At 39.6% G+C, this 16,545-nt stretch overlaps 1 protein-coding gene across 6 annotated transcripts in view; it reads left to right on the plus strand.

Moving 5' to 3' along the window:
- Positions 1-16,545, plus strand: part of FARP1 (FERM, ARH/RhoGEF and pleckstrin domain protein 1) — a 175,613-nt gene that overhangs the window by 95,373 nt on the left and 63,695 nt on the right. For all 6 annotated transcript variants that reach the window (XM_026858571.1, XM_026858557.1, XM_026858564.1 and 3 more), the window contains exon 3: positions 12,546-12,650. In XM_026858571.1, coding sequence (XP_026714372.1) covers positions 12,546-12,650 — 105 coding nt within the window. The remainder of the gene's footprint in view (positions 1-12,545; positions 12,651-16,545) is intronic.

Genomic DNA, 16,545 nt, shown 5'->3' on the forward strand with positions numbered 1-16,545 from the left:
AAGTGTGGTCAAAAAAGTCGCATTGTGTCAGCCTGATGTTTGACTTTTGATAGCACATCCCCAAAGACTTCTCTTTGACGTATTCTGAACAGAGAACGCTTGTTTCCCACAAAGCCTGTTGTTGCTGATAAAGCTCATCTATATCAAAGTGGTATCTAATATGGCACTGCTGTACTCTGGCTTCAAGAAAACATTTGAGTGGCTCATTTACGTTTGTAAATCTGCTGCACCTAAAGATTTATTTTAACAATACTCTCCAAAAGCAAATCACAATAACTAAGTCTGTACAACATGTGTTTTTAAACAGAGCATAAAAGAAAACGGTATTGCACGTTAAAACAAAGTAGAAGCCATAAAAGTTGTGTTTCAGAGACTGTGTTAATGTACTTGTGATAATAATATGGTGTTGTTTTCCTTTGATATTTGAGGCCTCTATCTGAGTGACAGAGAGCAGATCTCTTAGGAATCTCTTTAGCTTGAACATTTTGTATGGTTGAATGAGAAATGAAGCAGAAAGGGTGTAAGCTATTTTCCTCTCAAGGACTGCACGTTAACTGCAGACATAGACAATTCTGTAAGATGCACACAGAGCACACACACATGTAGAAGAAGGGGTGGAAAATCAGGTGAAAGCTGAAGGTCTCACATTCAACATTGGGCAAGGTTTTACTCTTACCTTAGTCAGGAGGAAGCACTCTGAAGATCAGTGAGAGGCTTTTTGCTTAGCTCAGACCACGTGCTGTTAACAGGCAACATCATGTGCAGCTTGGAAGTCCTGCTGGCCTTTCTTTCCCCTCCACCTTCCCCAGCTCTGCAGATGCAAACACAAATCCCTTCTCTCCTTGGTTTGCCACAGATGTATGAGCAAATCTCTGCTCTGTCTGCACTGCTTTGCTGTTTAATGCCAGATTCAACATATGGGTCAGTCCCAGCAGCTTTGGATTTTGAAGTGGCTGGAGGCTAAGTCACTGTTTCTCCAATGCACAGCAAGTGGCACAACTCCTCTGTTTGTTCTCCCCAGTGATTGCTACAGTTATGTGTTATTTGCTAACAAAAACCATTCATCAGACTTATACAATCCAGAGGCAGTTTCATCTTTCAGAGAGCTGGGGTGACTCACAGGTGGATTTTTCAGAGTCTGCTGTGTGTTAGGAGACACAGCACGTTGTTGGCAGTGTGCAAAGAACAAGCAGTAAAGCTCCTAAGGATCCTTCTAAAAAACTATCTATCTCTATTAAAAAAGGGAGGTGGTTATTTTTTATCTTTCCTTGAAAATGTGGCTTGACTACATCATTATGAGGGCCTCTGAAATCTGTTGGTAGAAGCAGCCGTTGTTGTAACAACTACTACACCAATTCTCTTTATTATTTCCACTCTGGTTTTTGTCCCTCCAAAGGTAGCACTTTATGGTGATGCACAAAACACAGAGCTTGTACCTTCCCATGTAAATCCCATAAGTGTGTAGACAGTTCTCACTTCTTGTTCTCACAGTTCTATGTCTTTATTAGCATGTTTGACAGTTCAGACTCCCAGTCTTAAGGTTTTTTGAGGCTGCTTAGAGAAATGTTGAATACATTTCCTATACATACATGATACAAAGGTTACTAAGCTGTTTGAGTCTGTAAGGTTGGTGACAGATCTTGCATGACCACACAAGAAATTCTTGCATATTGGGATCTTGACTGGCAAAAAACAACCCAAAACTTCTGCCTTTTAGATACTTAAAGATGAGATGGCTTTCTGAGACTTATGTTTTGGTCTTGGAGGTTTTGTTTCCATGAAAATATTTTGTGGGTATGAATTTTACTCATTAGGAATGAACTTGGGACCATCTTTGGTTTAGATTCACACATAAAGTATAGGGTTACTCCACATCCAATCTGGAGTAATTATAGGATGCTATAGCCGAGATTTTACTTAGCCAGTCCATGTCAGTTTTGCAAGACAGACTGGTACCAAGTGGATCCTACAGAAACTCTTTAATTCCTTGAATTTCATGCAAGGTTGCCTTCCTTACCCTGTCTAGCATTGTGGCTGTAGGAGCACCAGATCCATCTGGAGCAGAAGCCTCGCTGAAGGCAAGAGTTAGGGTGTAACGTGAGTACATTATAGATTAGCAGCAGCCACAGCCTGAAGGCTTCATCTAAAGGTGTCCTTTCCAGTTAAAAATCCAGTCATGAAAAGATCTGTATCCTATTGTTAAAATGTGCTTTCCTTCCCCTAGTAAAGTAAAAAGTAAAATATATACAATCCTGGATGTTGTCAGCTCTTGCTTAGATTAGTAGTCATGTTGAGACTGTCACAGGGCTGAACAGGGATTATGAGAAGCTTTTTCAGGTTACATATGATTTTGCTTTAGTTTTAGGATTTAATATTTTGCCTCAACATCTCTCATTTTTTGTCTGTTTTCTTGTTTGAGTTTCTTTTTCAGGTTTCAGAGTTCTTGCATTTAAATAATTTATTTTCTTCAAAGGGTTTTACTGGAATCATGGCTAAACTAAATTATATCCAAATAAAAATAGTACATAACCACTTCACATCTCAATCTGGTTTTATAGTTAATAACTCCCATATAGTCATAACACTCCATGTTTCCAGTCTGCATATAAGGTTCTGTTTTCATGTTTGATGACTTCAGAATTGCCTACTTCTTCATTCCAATAAAGTGTTTGCTTATGGCTAAACAAAATGAGGAAGAATGAACAGGCAAAGAAAACAGACCAGAGAAGAAAGTTTTCTGAATAATAGAATGATTTTATTTTTGCCTCAAGCACAACTTAATGATAAAAAAAAGAAAACCTGAGAAGGTGGTTAAACGATTTTTGCCTTGAAACCAAGAGGGGTGGTAAAGTGGGAGGAAAGGTGTGAGGGGTGTCACAGAGATTGGGGTTTCCATCCCCAATTACGTGCTGGCTGCTACGCTGCTGAATTACACTGAAAGCACTGAATGGTGCTATTATATTCCTTTTCAAAAGTTGTGGGCTATGAAATTCAATCTGAGGTATTTTTAATGAGTGTTCTGAGCCTCAGTTGCAGCTCTTCCCAAGAAACAAGGAGCACAGTGTGCTGCTAAATAGCACCGAGGCCAGGGTTAAACTCATTCAGTTTTTTGCTTGCAGGGAGGGAAAGTAATATCAACATTTATTTGACAGGTATATACTTGAGCTTCAGTAAAACAGCTTTCCATAAAGAAAACGTTCTGAAAAGTGAGATTCTATCAGCTTTGCATCAAACTCCCATCTAGTTCCTGAAAACGAATCTTGTGGTGTGTTTTCCAAAGCCAGTGCCCACAATGCACATGCTGGGCTTGTGCTGTGAGCATCCCTGCGTTGTAGGATGCCATGCCGATAGCCATCAGGCACATCTCTGTGGGCAGAGGCTTGTGGTGGAGGTGCAGTTTACACCAGATGGGAACATCTGCCCGGTTACACTCCCTGGCTGTCAATTAAACATAGATCATTCAGAGGTAATCTTTGCCAGAGAGGTGTCATCTGACATCCCTGGGTCTCTGCTAAGGGTTTTGATGTCATAGTTGTGGTGGCTTTTGGGTGACTCCCTACCTTCTCATACTTCTCAGCAAGACATAGCTTTTCAGGGAAGAATCTTTAGCATGCACCTGGTTTTAGAAAAGCCATGTAGCACAGAAGTATTGTTGCTTTCCACTTCTCTTGTGTGCTGATTTGCAAACGAGTTTGTTTCAGCACTTGAGGAAAGCACTGTTTAACACATCTACCCTGAGACTCACTCCAGGATCTGGAATTCATGATGGGTTGGCTCTGGTTCTTGCAAGTCATTGCCATTCAGCATCAAGGCTCTGAAGCTGGAATACATTGTATCAATGATACTCTTCAGAAAGGAAAATAGTCTCTTCCAGCAGTGGACATTTGCCTTGCTAACGGAATAGAGAACAGCCACAAACCACTTCTTAGTTTTGCAAGTAAAATTAGGCAGAGATGACTCAGCATTTGCAGGAGCTAATTTAGGGAGTAAGATGACATAATTTTAGTATGTTTTCTCATTGTTTCTCATTTTTCTTGTCCACACTGTGCATTTAAAATTATGTTCAAGTAATTTTATGCTAGTAACAGTGGCTCTGGCAAGAGTCTCCCACTGGAAGTCTCCAAGAACTGAGTGGTTGATGTGTGAAATTTTGCAGCCTTAAGCAGTTATTTAAAAGATTTGCTGAGCCACTACAGATTTCCTGCAAATATTTTACAGCTATCTGAAGGAAGTTAGCAGTAATGGTTGTACAATAAAAAACAAGGTTTGGGTTTTTTCAGGAGGACTAATTAGCTGTGTAGAGACCTGTTGTTGCAATTTGATGGTTTTTTGGAGCTAGGATTTTTTAGGAGTTACTGAGATCAGCATTCTCATTTCATGTGAAGGCATGCGTTGTCCCCATCGGGACAATTTCTTAGAGGATGGTTAGGCAGACAACAATGAAGTTTTTCAGCTGAATTCATTAGCAGATGGTATCAGAGCATCCCTTTTAAGTTGATAAAGTGATTTTTTTGTTGCGTATATGTCAAATGTAGTTTTTTTTAAATCAGTACAGAAAAGTTAAGACAAGGTCAGTTGTACTGTCTGAGAGTTAGATGTCAGCCAGTTAAAATACTGTAAATACAATGAAAGGAACCAGTGAACTGGGAAACTAATCATAAAGTGTTTTGTTAAAGCTTTTCACTGTGAATAACATTTTGTAATAAACAGATGTATACTTCGACTACAGTGACTAAAGTCTGAATGTTGTCTGGTCTGTAGGGTTTGTGGTGTTTAGCTGATTGAGAAGTTCCAGATTTCCTTTGGCACTGACAGTGGGATGGATGTGTGAAATAAATTCTTCTGTGGGATTTTGTCCCTACAGCTACCTGAGGAGGAAATTCTTCAGGCTACAAGAATCTGTCTCTTTCTTCTTTTTACAAAGAGCTCTGCTGACTTTGTGGTGGTTGCTGCTGGCTCTTGTAGTAACAAACTCCTTGTCAACTAGAAATTAGAGTAATGTAAAGGTGGGAAAGAAAATCAGTATTAATATCAGTTTGCATTTGTAAGAACTGCTAAGAAATCAAATGATTGAATCATTACACCTGAAGATGACGGGTTGATCTATCTTATGAAAGGCTCAGTTCTGAAGGTGCCCAGCCCATCTCTTCTCCTTTTTTATTTCATCACTTGCATATTGAAATAGCATGTACAATACAGTGTGGGTGGTATCTGCCCATTAAGTTAAAAAGCTATGATTTTATCGGCCAAGTGAAAAGAGACCAAGCAGAGCCTTCAATTCCAGTAGCTTTACTGTACTGTAATTATGGAGAGGTACAGTTACCTGAGGTTTTACTGTAGTGAATTATGTATTAGTCTGGCTCTGTTGTAAGAAAAGTTTAACCAAGCACTACTGAAAATACCCTTATCATAAAACTTTACATTAGCTTTCCTAGATAATCTTTTGCTTTCCACACTATTTAACTATTAAAGAAGGTTAATTAGTTATTTATTTTCCTGATAAGTATTTAATTTTCACCAGAATTTTACTTTAGATTATTTCTAGTAATGTTGATTTCAGGCATTGGAGGAGAGTTTAAAGTCTAGTCAGAGCAACCCCTCTGCTTTGGCCTATTTTAGAAAATATTTTGACATACACCAGTTTGTGTGATCAGAAAGAAAACCAAGAGCAAATCTGTATATGTTCAAATTTATAAAATTGCAAGTTTCTTTTGTAGACCATGCTAGAAATGCAAGTGAATGAGACCATTATTAAAATCCTTCCCTTTGTATTTTTGCCTCAGTAATTGTTTGCTGTGTTGATTTTTTGGTTAGCAATTACATACCTAAAATAGTAAATTTTTTGAGTAGTCTTGTTTGTCATTTTTTTTTTTTTTTTTTTTTTTTAAGGGCAGGTATTTAGAGTAAAATGTACCTGAAGTAAAAAGCACCATATCTTACAATCACACTGTTTAGAATAGATGACACCACCACAAAATCAACTAAAGGGTAAAACTGTACATCCAAGACTAATGGAAGGCAGGCACTGACATTAAATGGAGTATAGCTTATATGGTGAGTGTAAACTAGGAAAGCAGTCCACTAAAATCTTGAAAGAAAGGAACACTAAATAGTCTTATTGTACACACACAGCAGATGATCAATCGCCTGTTTTTAAGGCAGTATGGGAGACTTATTCTGTTACTGCATTTGGCCTTGATCCTGCCTTTGATGGTATGTGCACAGTCTGTGCAAAAAGCATGTGGGATATGTGCCAGGAGTGGAGCCTTCAACTACATTCTAATGGAAAATATCTTAGAAGCAATGAAGTGCCTTTTAGGTTATCATGAAAATTGGCCTTTTCTACACCCTTCCTCCAAAAGGGGTGGATACCTGGTGGCTGTAGCTACAGAGTAGGGATCTGCACACTTAAAAGTAGTGGTGGGAGTGTGTGGCTGATTTGTTAAAGGTGTCACTTCCCTTCTTTGCTTTGACCTGGTATGTAGGGATGACGAATCATGCTTCTTCCAATGCTTCCAAACTACCCCGTCTTAAGCTGAACAGCAAAGTAAAAACTAGTAACCTCAGGCGTAAGAGCTATCTTTACGATTTAAAGCTATTTTTATAGTCATCTAATCCTTTCTATAGGATTAACACATACACTTTGAAAGGGAGGAGAGGAGAAAAGGACAGAGGATCTCCAAGCGTCTTGACAGTGTTAGGTCCAGAGCAGCGACACTCAGGACAGTGCTTTTTGCTTTTCACCCCACCCTTCAAGCAACAGACTTTTGCTAAATATGAATTATGCATTTCCTTTTATGCCAGAAAGGAGAACTGTTTAAAATACAAAATTTGTCTTTGGATGCTGACAGCATTGTTCTCCTGTGAGTAGTTTTCAAGCTTCCTTTGAAGTATAAATTTCTGGCAGGGTTATTTGTTTAAGAACCCTGGTGCTCAATCTCATCTTTGAGGTTATTTTTATACTATTTGCTTATCATGAACACTTGTTGGTTGGTTTTCTTTCCCTTCAGAGCTGTAGATATATATATATAATTTTTAACAGCTTTGAGTAACTGAGAAAATTTATGCTGTTAAGAATGTAGGGTTGTTATTTTTAGTATTGATTACAACTGTATATGACTTCAGAAATAGTAATGAAAATACTGGATGAAGTTTCCACTATCATTTCAATGCAGTTATTAAAGTGTAGTATAAAAATACTTTGGGAATCAGGCTGATCTGAAGTCAAAGGGGTTTTCTGTGTCATTACCCATGAAAGAACAAAAAAAATATTAAACTTTGTGTTTCAACTTTATAGAGCATAATATTTAAGGATTTGTAAAATATTTAGCATGGCCAAATTGTCACATTCCATTTTTGAGCACTCAAAATGTGATAGGAACAGGGCATTAATAGAAGAAGCGTCTGCCTTTATATTGTGGCAGGTGTGAATGGTGAATGTAGCTTTTTCTTTTAGATGAACATAAAGGAATTATTTTCTCTCCTTACCAGCTGTTACTAATGCATAAGCAAGTATCATTTTTAAAAAAAAGGACTTTTTTTCTGATCCATTTGCAGCAGTTTTGAGGAAGTAAAGAATGAAAATGGAGTAGATCGTGCTTTCACATGAAGCTATCTTTGACCAAAACACTGATAGGACTTAATTGTCAGATGTTCTGAAAAAAGTACTTATTTTATTTGGGTTTTTAATCTGGTATTACTGCTCAGTAATGTAAAAACAAACAAATGAACAGAAGCCTTTTAATCAAAGATCTGTTCAATCTGGGATCTGAGATTAGTTGGCTGGACAGATAAAAAATAGTGAAATCACTATTTGATCCTAAACAGACACTTTTTTTTTTTTTAATAATTGCTAAATTAACCAGGGAGTGGCAGAATGTGTCCAAACCCACTTCTTTTAAAGTACTGGATATCTTGCAGATATTGCTCTGCTTTTTTTTTTTTTTTTAAAAAAAAAAATCTGTACTGCAGTCTGTGCCAAAGAATGGTCTAAACAAATATGTAGAGGGAGATTTTTTTTAAATGATTGGTGATTGCTAGAACATGAAAGAACTGTTGAACCTATTAAAATATTCACCACTGGAAGATCATAAGCAAAGTACTATTTTGGGTTTTGGTGGGAGTATAGGGAGGGTGAATTGAGTAGGACTGAAATAATGAGCAGGCAGCAAATGTTGAATTCATAATGTGTAAAGCAGGCTACTCTGACTGGATACCTTCATAGCTTGCAGCTAAATGTGGTGATGCACATTATTTGTAATTTAGAACTTAGTGGCCTGACGTTCCCTGAAAATGTAAAGTGACTTTTAAAATGCAATTTCACAGAACTAAATGAAAGCCTAGTTCAAAATGCATTAAGCAATAAGGATGCGTAGCTGGAAATCAGTGAGCTTTTCACTGCAATAAATTTGTAATGTTATTTTGGTATAACTAAACACCACCTCAAGAGAATAATAGTAATTCCCTTCTGTCAGTATGTCTGGGATTCACCTCATCTAAAATTAACCCTGTAACAGAGGTGTCTGGACTCCTTGTTGCTGAGAGTAAAAGAGTACAACTGTATTGCTAAGGAAAAGTTCATTGTCAGTGTGCTCAGATAGCTGGTTTGGGGTAGGAAAAATTTCCCTCTGGAGCCGCAATATTTCTTGAATCTGGTTGTCAACAGAAACAAGGACAACAAAAACAAGGGACAGCCACCCGCTGCAGCTGCTTCCTGGCTCCTGGGTGTTGCATGTGACCTTCCCCCAGTTGTATTCCACTAGTATACCACACCTTCCTCTTTCTTTTCCCTCCCTGTCTTACAGTGTGGCATCTGTGGTAGTGAATGGCCTGGTCTTACCACCAGCCTTGAATGTGGCAGCTTTGATGTCAATGTCCCACTTGCATGCCTGTCCTCCTCCTTGATCTTCACCTTTGGGTCAGTTCTTTCCCTCCCTGGTGCGAGCTCTCATTCAGTGATGCTCAGGAAAGGCAGGAGATTGGTCTTCTGGCTCTCCTTTCCCGTGTCCTCCATGTGTGGCCTCATTGATGACCTTCCCTCATTCCAGTGTATGAGGCTTTCGTGAAGGTCATGGAATGGGCCTGTGCTTTCTCACAGTAGCAGGGAAAGGCTCTCCTATACTGTAAGCTGTTGTGCAGCCTTTCCCCACCCAGCAGCATTACATGCATGCATAGTTATTTGGGGGGGGGGGGGGTTTAGGCCCCCTGGATCAGACCATGGATCAGGGAAAGCAGCCAAGCTCTGGCTCACGGGACACGGGTGCAACCGCAGGGCTATGGGATGGGAGCCAATGAAGCTTGCCTAGTACTTGTTGTCTGAGGCATGGCAGCAGGGCCACACTTGATGGTCAAAAAATGCCTTCCAGTTTCTGTGGAGAACTTGTGCTGTCCCATAGCCCTTGTAACCATGTTCAAGTCAGACACAACTGTTGGCTACAGATGATGTAATTGGTGCGGCACACTCATTCCTGAATGCTTCCTCTGTCATCTCGTGTTTACTGTGCCCTGAGTGACTGCTGGTTCGCTTCCATACCCAGCAGACTGAGATTTTAATTTACTGTGTTTAAATTTTTTAGTAGGGATGTCATGGAGCTGCACTGAATCAGTATCTCTCTGAGACCTGGGAGTTTCAGGTTTTTTTATGATGTTGTTCTCTTTCTGGTTTTGCAAGACCAGAGTGTTATCAGGCTCTAAATCTGAGCAGATTTTACATGCACTGTGTTTCCCTTGAATAAACTGTCAGATTTTATTTTGAGGTAGACTGATCAAAGCTAAGATGAGTTTAGAATAGTCATCTTATTTACAAATACTTGAGGAAGAAGCATTTCATGTTACTGAGGCATACTCCAGAGAAAATGCCAAGTGACATAAATGCTACAAGACTGCCATTCCATTGTCTAAATGCCTATAAGAAAAAAAAAACCATTATGGAAACACTCAGCAGGTTTTAATCAGATGCTTTTACTCGTGGTCTGAGATCAGACAGGCTTAGTGTCCTCAGCTAACCTTGGGCATTCTGCTAATGCGGATGGGCTCATTGCCTTTTTTCCTGTTGGTCGAAAATCTCCATGCTCTCAGAGATGACTTTTTTTTCCTGGGAGGGACAATGAAATTTGGTCTTTGTCAGACTGGAGTCCATCAGGTACTTTAGTAAGATATATATACACGTATGCACAGGCACTTTCTGATTTTTCTGGTTGTGCATGAGGATGAAAGCAAATTGCCTCTTGCTGCCTTGAGGGTGGCTGATAAACATGTCCTTCCACTCTCTAGCAGCAGCAGCCAAAGTGTGGAGGCCTGAGATGAGTCTGGGAGCAGGAGCATTTGCCTGAAGTTTCTAAATCTAGGTGTATTTTTGGAGCAGTAAACTGATATCATTATTACACTAAATCTAATGTCTTTTTAATATAATTCTGTTACCTCCAATGAAATGCACTTTCTGGGAAGCTTTTCCATTAAGAGATGATGTATGTTTGGATGCGCCTATGTGCAGTGGCAGATGGAGTGGAAAATGTGGGAAGCTTTCTGTTAGAACTGACACACAAGGCGCAATGGCTGGCATGGGTTGGGTGGTGGTCATTGGGGATGCTTTAGGTTTAATGAAGCTGGAGAACGTGAAGTGAGTGTATTCAAATATATTTGCACCTTGAGACATTTTGGATGGCATTGTGTCAGATCAGAAGTGCTCTGTCTTGAAAAATAGATGTCTTTTCCTCGGCTTCTCTGTATCATCTTATTTGGCATTTTGGTATGAATTAATACTGCAAGGTTGGTTATGGCGAATGCTTAAAAAAATCAGTACTTCTAGCTGCAGTTGTTCTAGATGTGTTTTCTGACAGTGTTCATGAGGCTTATGTTTGCTACAACTAACATTAACAAACAGTTAATAAAATAATCTAAGTGAGCATTGCTTCCTGGTGGCATAGGTCTGTTAGAGGCATTGACGGTATGTTGGGAAAAAACCTGCTCAGCAAGTTCCTGTGGAGGTGAGTTTGGCTTTTCCCTTCTGTCTTTCAAAAGCAGCCAGCATTGAAGGATTCAGTCATCATGACCTGAGTCTCTGGGGTGACAGCGCCACGGTGGTGGCACACATATACTGTGCCTTACTTAGAAAAATGTCATCCTTTTGATTTCTCTGGTATAAGCCTCGCTAATGGGTATTTACTTTTCACAGTTCATATTAGATGATGTTAGATAAATTGCCTTTGGAAAGGTGCTTTGTACTTCAGATTGTGATTGAAAACCAGGGGTTACCCTAGGTGGACGAAACCTGGGGATTTGTTTTTTGGTATCCCAGTGAAACAGAAACCAAAATGCATAGTGACACATCTGGGAGGAGGTAGGATTGAGCAGCTGCCCACTTGCAAGTAGCCTGTTGGTATGGGCACTGCTTGGAGATGCCAGGACCTGGGCTCAGGCTCAGATTTGAGACAGGTTGACCAGACTGCCCACCTCTAATGATTTGCTTTTCTTCACTTAGTTGCTGCTGTTTTATTTTGCCCTAGTAATTATTTACTCGACAGAAAGGGAAAGGGCCATTCTGTAGGTTGAGTGCAAGGGCACTCGTCTGGGGTGTGATGAGTCTCCTGTACCAGTGGAATTTCTACAGTTTAATGAGTTATTACTTGTTCTGAAGTGAGTGGAGGAGATCTGTGTTGCAGGGCCTCTTGAGTTAAAATAGGTGCGTTTGTCCAAGGAACAAAAATATTTGATTTCAGTGATTGGTCTTTTTATACAGAAACAGTGTTTTTTGCTGAAGGCTTGCTGGTGAGCTGTAATTTATAGTATTTGCTGCAGGTGTGGATTTAACTGATGTGCTGATGAGAAGAATCCTTATAATCAGCAAAGCAGCAGTTCTGGGAGCTAATATTGGGCTAGAACATCTGGTCTTTATAGAGGGACGACTTTCAGTGTCTGGAAGGAAATACTTGCTTTTGACTCCTCCAAGTTACTTGACAATTCTGTTAGGGTAGCACAGACTGGCCTTGACCAGCCCTAATGCCTTACAGCAGGTGGCTCAGGATAAGCCCATATAAAGTCAGAACCCATGACTTGAAGCCTACCAAGCAAAGTCCAGCAACCCCTCAGATTCTTGTGTTTTGTATGACAGGTCTGTTGGCGAATGTTTTGATTTCAGTATGTTGTACACAGATGCACATAACACTATCTGACACGGATTGAAGGTCCATGGGATAAAATAGCTATCTTGCAAAATTCATGGTAGAAATTAGCCTTGGCAGATGTAAGAAAACTATATCCTAAGTCCTCCCTCTTATACCTCTTCTATTTTATGGTATTTTTACCTCAGAAATACAATGCACTAAAGATCGATTTTGAGCTGCCATCCAGGGAGGGATGTGTACTTTCTGCTGCTTTAGAACTAGTGTAATTATTGTCAACTGCCCTGTAGGTATGGTTGGAATATCCACTGATTTTGTAAGCTATTTTTGACAGTATTGTTTGCTGGACAATTGGTTAGTACAATAATTTTTCTGCCACTAATTAAAAGCATCTTTGTAACCCTAGGCTTTGATTTCTTCTTACAGCAAAGAGCTCCAGGGAAAGTTTTGCATGATGCTGTTTGCAACCATCTGAACCTTGTTGAAGGCGACTATTTTGGTCTTGAATTTCCAGATCATAAAAAGATGATGGTATGTATAAGGATTAATTTTCAGCTGGTTTTCACATATATGAGCACTGTATTCTCTTCTTCTGCTCCTTACTTATATTTAATCCTCAATCTCCAAAAGAAAAAAGGATTGTTTTTAAAAAAATGTTCTTGCCTGCTGAAGTTGAAGAAATGTTTTTAAAACTTTGATTACTCCTGTCAGATTTCATCTGTGTTGAAAATAACAGCCAATTCAGACACAAGTTGGAAAAGCATTTTATTTTTATCAGTTGCAGTAGAGAAGCCAAAGGCTGGACTGTTGCAGAGTCTCAACTCTGATTTTACAGTCCTGCTCAATTTGGAAAGCAGAAATAGTCTTTCTCTGCAGACAGAGAAGTTGCAATGATTGTGACACAGTTCTATGAAGAGCATCATGGGGCAGGAAAATGGATAGATTAAATATAACAAGGTTAATAAAAGCAAAACAAAAAACCCCAAATAAATTGATGCAAGTCCTGTCTGGGGAGCAGTGTGGCACAGGCCAGGTGTCCTGGTCCTGTCTAAGAGCAGCTGCTGGCAACATTCAGGTGTTGCACTAATATTTCTGTGGTAGAAACGGTATCATGTAACAGAAGAAGTTAAAGGCTAATGACTTCTTAGCATCTAATGACTTTCTTTCTGAAGTTTGTTCATTTGGAAATTTTAAGAATTGGACATTGATCTTTCAAAGTGAGCCACTTCACAGTTTGCTCCTGGATTTACAAGAAGCACAGTTTACTAGAAAGTTTCATATTCTGCCAGATACCCTTGGCTAATGCTTTAAGTAAGTAACTTGAGAGCTTAACATAACTCTTCAAAACAGTGCAACTGTACAGTACTATTACAACAGAGAGTTCATGTAGCCATGTTGGTAATGACATACTGACATTCCTGATGTATGTATGCAAAGCTGAAACAAATCCTAATGTCTTGTGTATATACAGTTGCTTTTTCGTTTCCTAGAAAATAGAGGTCATTTGATCGACATTTCTCTACTTCACAGGTTATTAAGTTTCAAATAGATGACCCTCTGCGTTTTGCTCAGAGACCTGAAGTAAACTAACAGTTTTCAGTCTTGTGAAAACAAAATGGCTTATTTGCTTGAGGCAGAACACAGGAGAGATTGAGGTGCTGCCAGTGCCTGAGGTCCTCTCACTGGCAGGAACTGACTGGCTGGAAATATGTCCAGATGGTCACAGTCAAGGAGCCAGGGCTCTGATGAAGAGGAAGGTAGAAAAAAACCCCGAAGGCTATTGTCAGTTTGACCTGAAGGGAAATGCCTCCATCCAGAGCATGGTAACTCACATGGCTCCTATTCTTGCAAAAGGAAATATTAACCAAATATCTGAGAGCACCAGTCCATATTTATGCTGGTTGTTCCAATCTTCGTTTCTGAAATAGGGAAAGTTCCCAAATATTGCCCACATCTAGCCAGCTATGCCCCAAAAATGGTGAGATTCTGTAGAAGTAATGCCTTTTAGTAACCTAAAAGCAACTCTCAGAAACTCTGAAGCAGGAGATTTGATTATGAATCGTTGTTTCAATGTGGAGCAGTGCTCTGAGAGTAATATTTACATTTAAAGTAACCAGCTTATATGGTGCAGTTGAGATGAGTGTTCCTGTGGGATTTACAACTTTCTGAGCTTCATAATGGCCATAATGTAGAACTCGAGCATTATGCAAATAAAAGTTGCAGTTAATGGTGTGTCTGAGAAATAAAACACACATGTATTTTACATTCATCACCTGAAGAGAATGAGTTCCTTTGCCAATGTAGAGTGCAATGTAAAAGGAAAAATAAATATTTAGAGCATATTTGTTTTGATGTAATCATATGTACATGAAGTCACATATTCACAGTTCAGCTGTGTTTGTTTCAACATGTAAGGCTCCAGACCTCATATCTGACATAATGGCAGTAGTATGTCAGGAAGCCTGGCAGCTGTATATATTCAAGCATGCCATGCTTGTAGCAGACAAGATCTGCACGGGAGACGAACGTGGAGGGTCTGAGGGCTGCACTTCCTTCTGGGACAAGGAGAAATGAGGCGCTGTTGCCAAGCCTGGGGTTTCACAGAGTTTCATCACACTTGATGTCTGCCCCAATTCTCCAGCTGCTGAAATCTGGTCACTATCGTGGAATGCCAGACTTTGTTTAAAAAAATAAATAATCTATCCTTTGTAGTTCTGGACAAAATGGAAAACATGGATCTTAATTGAATCCTTATTTTTCATTTCCAGTTTATAAACCAGTCTCAGATTGACTATGTTTAGATACATTGTGGGAGTTGCATAATTCATAAATTTCGATTGCTTGGGTTTGGTGATAGTGGTACTGTCTTCATTTTGCCCCACCTTTCTCCCTGCACACATTCAATACACACATTTCTAGTATCCAGCAGTGTGGTCCAGGATGTTGTAAATTGCTTGTAGGATGATTGGGAAAGTGGGGAAAGTAGTGACGCACTTGTGTGCTCATGCTGTCTCATAAACTCCCTCTGGAGAGAGAGGATTTTTTTTTTTTTTGGTGTCAAGTAAAATACATTACTTCCATATTCTTGTAAACTGTCTGTTTCATATTCAGGATTTTTTTTTTCCCCACTAAACTTGGCAAAATCCCTGACCTTCATTGCAGATTATGTACATGTCAACTTTCTGAAACAAAACAGTTTTAACTTACTGAAGCGCCAAAAAGTGTCAGAACCAGTTTAATGTGTAATAAACACTGTGTTCCTATTCTTGGATAACTAAGTTTCTTTAGCCCTTCTGAAAAAAATAAAAACCCCAGACTTTCATAGGCTGAGAAACTTTAAAAAAGAATTTCATTGAGAAACATTAGTGGGTGTGAAAGGACAGGAATGTGAGGTCTTTGCTAATTGGAAGCACTCATATTAGTAATGATGAAAAAGGCAAACGGCATTGGAGGAGTTATAGCAGCAGTTAAAGCAGGCCTCCTCCTGTCTGCCTTCTCAGGTGATTTTCTAAAATGGATATTGTGATATGTTTCAGTCTCTGCATAATCTAAAATTATTAAAAGGTTGAAGATGTATTCATTTCAATACATACTCTTTTTCTAGAGGAAGAATCAGTTAATTTGGTTTTAATGACTTTAACCTTTGTGACAGTTGCAGGATGTTCCTCCACAAATTCCAGATGTCTCCAAGGGAGGATCCATACAATTTAGTGAGATAGCAAAATACAAATCTTGGGCATAGGTAGTTACCAGCTGAGGACTGTGAGCTGTCACACTTCTCCAGTCAACTGGCTTTTACCTCTGCATGATTGTCCCTCGGCTTTCCATAACATTTTGCTCAGGCCCTTCTGACTGAGCCTGCAGAACAGGGTGTTAGGCTCTGAAAACTGTGTTTCTACCCACTACTTCTCTTTTGGAAGCTGAAGGAAAGACCCACACACTGTCCTAAAAAATGGGTTGTTGAAAAACAAATGAAAGTAAACTATATGCAGAAGTTACACTGCCCCCAATTAAGAAAGCCTAGGCCTGAGCTTCCCAGGTTTATAGAAAAGAGAAAATGTTGCACAGCTTGAAAGTAAGCTTCCTCCTACCCACGTTTTGTGCTGTTGTCTGCCTCACTCCCTTGACCTGAGAAGACGTTCCTCCCCCAGGTGGTGATGGTGGTGAGACTCCTTTATCTCCATGTAGCCAAGGCAGAGAGCTCCTTCCACATTTATGCCCAGCCCTCACAGTGAGACTCTTGTTGGGTCCCCAAAACCAGGAGGCATCTGCCTTCTGTTTCTCTGTTTGCCCAGTGTTCCCATCTGAAAGGCAAGCACCGGCCCCTTTCACTTGCCTTTCTCAAGGTTAATCAGGGTGAGCACCACAATGACAATATAGGACTGTCTTTTTCTGAACTCCTTGTTTCAGTTGTTCTTTCCACAAA

The sequence above is a fragment of the Athene cunicularia genome (assembly GCF_003259725.1).
Source record: "Athene cunicularia isolate RWA chromosome 1 unlocalized genomic scaffold, athCun1 chr1_part1, whole genome shotgun sequence".
NCBI classification, from domain to species: Eukaryota; Metazoa; Chordata; class Aves; order Strigiformes; family Strigidae; genus Athene; species Athene cunicularia.